Source organism: Myzus persicae, unplaced genomic scaffold (genome assembly GCF_001856785.1).
Source record: "Myzus persicae strain clone G006 unplaced genomic scaffold, MPER_G0061.0, whole genome shotgun sequence".
NCBI classification, from domain to species: domain Eukaryota; kingdom Metazoa; phylum Arthropoda; class Insecta; order Hemiptera; family Aphididae; genus Myzus; species Myzus persicae.
In genome coordinates this window covers 377,007-383,135 of record NW_019104189.1, presented here as the reverse complement: position 1 = coordinate 383,135, position 6,129 = coordinate 377,007, and the positions used below count along the sequence as shown (strand labels likewise).

At 27.7% G+C, this 6,129-nt stretch overlaps 1 protein-coding gene across 1 annotated transcript; it reads left to right on the top strand.

Annotated features, from left to right (window-relative positions):
- Positions 1 to 4,403: 4,403 nt before the first annotated feature.
- On the top strand, positions 4,404 to 5,546 carry LOC111039782. Its single transcript, XM_022323412.1, has 4 exons — positions 4,404 to 4,569; positions 4,639 to 4,736; positions 4,818 to 5,042; positions 5,160 to 5,546. The coding sequence occupies exons 1-4, from the start codon at positions 4,503 to 4,505 to the stop codon at positions 5,481 to 5,483; spliced, it is 714 nt and encodes a 237-aa protein (XP_022179104.1). The 5' UTR covers positions 4,404 to 4,502; the 3' UTR covers positions 5,484 to 5,546.
- Positions 5,547 to 6,129: the final 583 nt, after the last annotated feature.

Sequence of the window (6,129 nt, the reverse complement as noted above, 5' to 3'; positions counted from 1 at the left end):
TACAACACAACAAAATCTATTATATGAAATCGCTTATCATGCCGGAAATCCGATTATATTATAATATGTTATAGGTACCTACTATTGTACATTAATTATTATTATAGTCATATCGGTATTTTTATTTTTATTTTTTTATTGAGCAATAGCTTCGGTGACATTTTTATTCTTTACTGTTTATTTATTTATTTATAATATTTAATATTTAAAAACAAAGTAACAGGGTTAAAATATTTTTTTTTACAGTTCACGTTTATCTTTTTGTAATTTAATTTTTATATGGTAGTTAAAAAATAGTTATTTAAATTAAACAGAAACACAGTACACTTATTACATATTTTACTATACGTCTGTAGACTATAGGTATAAGACATTTTGAATATTGTAAAAAAGAAGTAAACAGAAGGGACACAGCAACTCATAGCTTCTTATACTGAACTAATATCCAAACTGAATGTATATATTATTATAAAGATTTATAACTTTGACTCTATGTGTTGGAGGTCACAAAGAAATTTCCAAATTTTTATATTTATAGTTAGCCCCGACTTGCATTTATAAGAGGAAAATGGGTCCAATTGTCTTAGGAGCCAAATTCTAGAGAGATATTATTATATAGAAAATATTTAAGATATTTTATTGTATAACATATTTATTCATCGTTATACCTAGTTAATTCATAAAATATGTTTGTATTTATACATAAATGGATCTTTTTATAAGTAAAAATGAACCGTGATATTTTAGCATACGCCTATAATGATGTCTGGATAGTCAAAAATTCATACTTATGCATTATACTGAAGTCTAGTTTTTTAAATTACTTAAAGGAAATAAGTAAAACTATGCTAGCAAAGACCAAAGTTGTAAGTTAAGCAATTTATTCTATATACAAAAACAAACTTTATAAAGCATGTGTCAAAATAGCCAGTCTTTATTTCTTCTATCATTTTTCAAAGTGAACAATAAAATATCCCAATTAGTCAATAGGTACTATTCACTTTTTTTTATATAGTTTACAACTATACATTTATGGATTACAATTATATTAATGCCTCGACACAAATTGATATTTTTTTTTTTTTGGATTGTAAAATATTTGTAAAGTATAACATTTTAAATTTCAACTAGTGGTTTTCAATCTCTAACTTAGGTAATTATTTTAATTAAAATTGTTTTAAGTTTTTTCAAACAGTTATTGTGAACATTTATCCACTAGACTCTTTTAATGAGGGAAAGAATAATTATAAAAAAAAACACATTTTAAAAATAACCGCTGACTCAAAGGTGGGGGGGGGGGGGTCGTAAAATTCTCACATAAGCCAAATACACCCATGGAAGTGCGGAAATTTGAATTTGTACTGGTGCGAAAATCTTAAATAAGATCCCGAGGTGTACCTAGTATGTTAATTACATTACCATAATATTAAACTGCTTAATACCACCTGTGATTCGGTTCATAAACTTCAAACAAATAATAATAAATTATAACAAACTTATTACACATAAATTATTAATTTAAAGTCTATGAAATCATTATTGAATGAGCATTTGATATAGCTGATAAAAATGTTTAACAAAATACGTTTATATAAAATATCGGTTCATCGTTTCTTATGTTATAATAAATGTTTGTCTCTACAGAGTTTATCATTGAAATTTCAAACTGCACTTATAATCATATAACAATGACCGTTATTGTATATTATTGTTATAGTCACTGATGGAATATTATTATATATTATATTGTTCGTGTATTATATTATTAATAAATCATTATGACATCTGGGCGAACAACTGTTTTTTGGGATTGTTTACTTATTTTTTTTTTTTTTTTTGTTTAATCCGCATTATAATATCAAGTGATCCGAAAGACCAATACCACTGTTCACCTTAAACACGAATCATTTGGTATGACAAACCGACATTTAAATTTTATAAATTAAACCTGTTGTAATTTTGACGGGCTTATATGAATTAAATAATTCATGGTTATATCAAGTTCCACCTACATATTATATTATAATACCTATATGGCTATAATAATATACTATTTGGTACGTACGACATAATTATATAAATACAATACACTAGGTATTGAATATTATGGGCATTCTAATTTCTTGCACTTCATCTAATTATTGAAAAATATCTTTAGGTACCATATATTATAATGACGAAGAAGAATATACATTAATATTAAACATAATATTACATTTACATAAATATTTAAGTATTTAAATATTTGTTAAGTTTAAGATAAAAAATATCATTAATAATAATTATTGATCCCTTTTTTTATTTTTAAACGTAGGTACTAATCGCAGTTATTCTCGTGATGCATGTTTAATAAATAAATTAAAATTATATACAACTAATAACAATTATTTTATTTTTTAAGTAGGTACCTGTAGTGATGAGCTGACAATAAAATACACAAGTTGTTAATAATTAATAACTAACCACAAAACCGACAAGGTGATGTGTTTTAAAATTCAGTGATTGGTGTATAGACCACAATATGGGGAAGTTGAAGATAATAATATATTATAATTTTACATGTGAACAACACTATATATATAGAAGTTAAATTCTAAAATAAATACATTTTTAATTATTAAGTAAATAACAATCTTTTGTAGGCAAACAAATAATGGTTGTAAATATTATTTAAAAAAAACGTCTGACCACATAGAGAAGACATTTTCCCTAGAATTTCTATATCTTAATAATATACGGCTTAAAGAACTGCTTTTAAATGGATCAGCTGTTTGCGATAAAAATGGCGTTTCATTGATCGCTATGGCAGAAAACAGAATGTTAATAAACAGTGAAATAATATCTATGTTAAAAAAGAACGAGTGGTCATAAATCATAATATTTCAATTATTGCATTCGAAAAAAAAATATAAATGGTTATAATATATCAAACACATTTTGCACATTACTGGTATCAGGAATTAGGGTATGTAAATTTCATTTTTTTTTTAAACTTTTTGACTGAACACGAAAAAAAAATGCTGATCATACAATGGAACATTATATTGATATCGATAATAAGCTAATACATAATTTAATATATTTATTGATGTTCACTATTCAACATTTTTTTGTTTCTTTTTTTACATCTGAGTGCTTTGTGGTGTCCTTAAAATTTAATACTACACAAATATGTACTCATATTTTATTTCCATTTATTTATGAATGCATTTTTTTAATAATTGGTTATATTGTTCTGTTTGAGTTATTCAGTTTTGCTGCTGTAATGAACGATACAACTAAATATTATTAATTCATTATAGTATCGATTAAAAAATTAATTTTTTTCCCTTAGATTTTTGCAAAACAGCTTGCATAGATCTTTGTACAGCTAAAGATTTTGTAGCACATTTTGAAAATGGAAACGGAAATAGAAGAAGGTAAGAGAAATCGTATCGATGTTCGGTTATGTCAATATCAGAATACCGTAGTGTAGTTTTGTCATATTCGAATATTCTTTACACGAAAACATCCAATGTGTAACTTCTTCAACTTAACGTTGTATCTGAATTATTGACATCATGAACACGATTAATCCAATGTAAAATACACCTATATAATTTGCCGAGTTTCCTCAGTTGGTTTTAATTAAAATGCCAATAATCGTGCGAAAATAAATTTTATAATATTCTTTTGTCATCTCTTGGCCTCATTTCAATTGCATATTGTTTTATGCTTAACAACACACTCCACTAAGGAGTATGAGGGAACTCTCTTCATCGTTTAATTATTTACTTAACCTGTATTATATAGATTGATCCTCTCCACTCATCCTCCATCAAATATTATTTTCATATTGTTCGTGTGTGTTATGTTTATATGCATATAAGCTTAAGCAAAATATTATTATGTTTTAAATTACTATACATATATTATAGATTCAGATATCAAATTAATTATATTTATGTTAATTTATCAATAATAATAAATACATTTTTAATAGCGTGTTATGACTTGGTCTTTGCTATTCCACATTCGCACAGACATCAAAATTTTGAATTAAATATCACACGAAATCAGGACTAAGTCCTGGATTTATCGACATCAGCTGAACTTTTTAAATCCAAGCTTATATTTAATATTTGTTGGTGTAATCTAATCTCGATGCTTTGTTATTGAGGTGGCCGTTTTAATATTGTTATACGTAAGGATACTACACTGAATTAAGTTACTTTTATAACTGTTTGGCTTTTAATACATTAATTAAACATTTCATTCACTCCGACATGAACATCTATGTCAAATTTGTATTAATCACTACATCTGTAAATATTATGTGCCAGTAATGTTTATTTATTTGAAAAATAAATAAAACTGTTCATAATAAAATTATGTCCATCATTTTACTATATTTATTGATGTAATCGTATTATTTTTTAGCTGACATTAAGAGCTACTTGAACTTCATCAGAGGTATTGGAATTAAAGCATGGATTCCCGGGTCACTGGGAAGTGGCCCTAAGATGTCTTTAATAGACCAGTGTCGATCCGGGGTATTCTGTTTAAATTATAATGGATTGGACATCTATAGTACAGATATTATTTTTATTTTTCATAGACGATATCACGTTTGTATTTTTTTTAATAAGTCTGTTTTAGTTCAGGGCATTAGTCGTGGTGGAAAAAACGAAAAGAGTTCAAAGGGATTCGTTAAGAATCTAGACCACGTAAAGCCTGTTCAATTAAAAAATGATGAGGTAAGTCGAAACTAAATGAATGAAATCAATAGGTAGATGTGTCTATACAAGTTTATTCAAAAACACTATATTATGTGGCAGTTGGATCGATTTGATGGTGGTCCCGGTAACACTGCACTAAATGACAATTTGGGTGTAAATAATATAACGTCACGTGTCGCTGCAGTAAAGTTAAAACGTGATGTCGGTATTCAGTGGAGCGATAGTGATATTGTTGATGATTCACTTGAAATCCCAAAATGTCCAAAAACCACTACTAGCCGTTTGGAAAAATCAGTCGGAACAAGAGTTGGTGGTATTGAACAAGTGAGGGAACAAAACATGACAATTAAATGTTTCAAATTGCACCTAATGATATACAATAATATAACTAATGATATCAGATAATATAACAATACAATTATTAATATTATACTTTTACAGAAAACGTTCTTTCCGGGAATAACGGGTATGGAGTTCAAACGTATCGTAAATGAAAAACTCACGAGGGAAGTTAGAGTAGCTAAATGTTACGTATCATCGTTACCCAATTACGCGGTTAACTGCGCCAGCGCAAAAAACTGTCATCTCGATAAGAAAGCATTGAGATCAGATTACACGGGGATACTATGGAGTAGTCTGGACTGCAAGAGTTTGGCCGAAATCAAAAAATCCGGACTTAGTCCTGGTTTTGTGCGAACATTAATCAAGCAGTTTGATGTCTATGATAATGTGGAACAGCAATGTCCGAGTCGGAAAACGTTATAGATACATACAGTATAAATGTATGAAACGATATTAATTATAATCCTAATAAATATATTAATTGTAATATAGTAACCTAATATTGTCACTGATCAGTGTACGTTTAAATTTTTAAAAAATAAATTTTTCTTTTCCCGGTCACTGTTGTTTTCGTACCATTATTATACGAGCTTTCGACCGGTTTGATCAGTCTATAATCCGGTCATGCGTATGGATATAATGTCTTTATAAATTATAATAAACGACCCAAAATGGGAAGCAACGCTGTTCGTTTATTTATATTCTACTGCGCCACCTTACGCGCGTACATATCAATTACGCGTACGATTATTATATCGTATATTATATTAGTGTTATGAAATCAAGTATTCGCGACCGCCATTACGTACCGAAAAAATTAAAATTAGTCACTACTCAATCATAATAGTTTGGAATATCATTAAATGTTAACCGGTAGATTTAAATGCAAATGGTATTGTAAGATTAATTTGTATTTGTAGTGTAAATATTCGTATAATCTAAAACCCGTATGAATGTAAAATAAACTTGGATACCATATAGTATTAGTATCTCCTATAGGTAACCGACTGCACCAAATGCTAATCCAAGAATAAAAAAGAATAAAAAGCGAGCTTTTCTAATGCACATA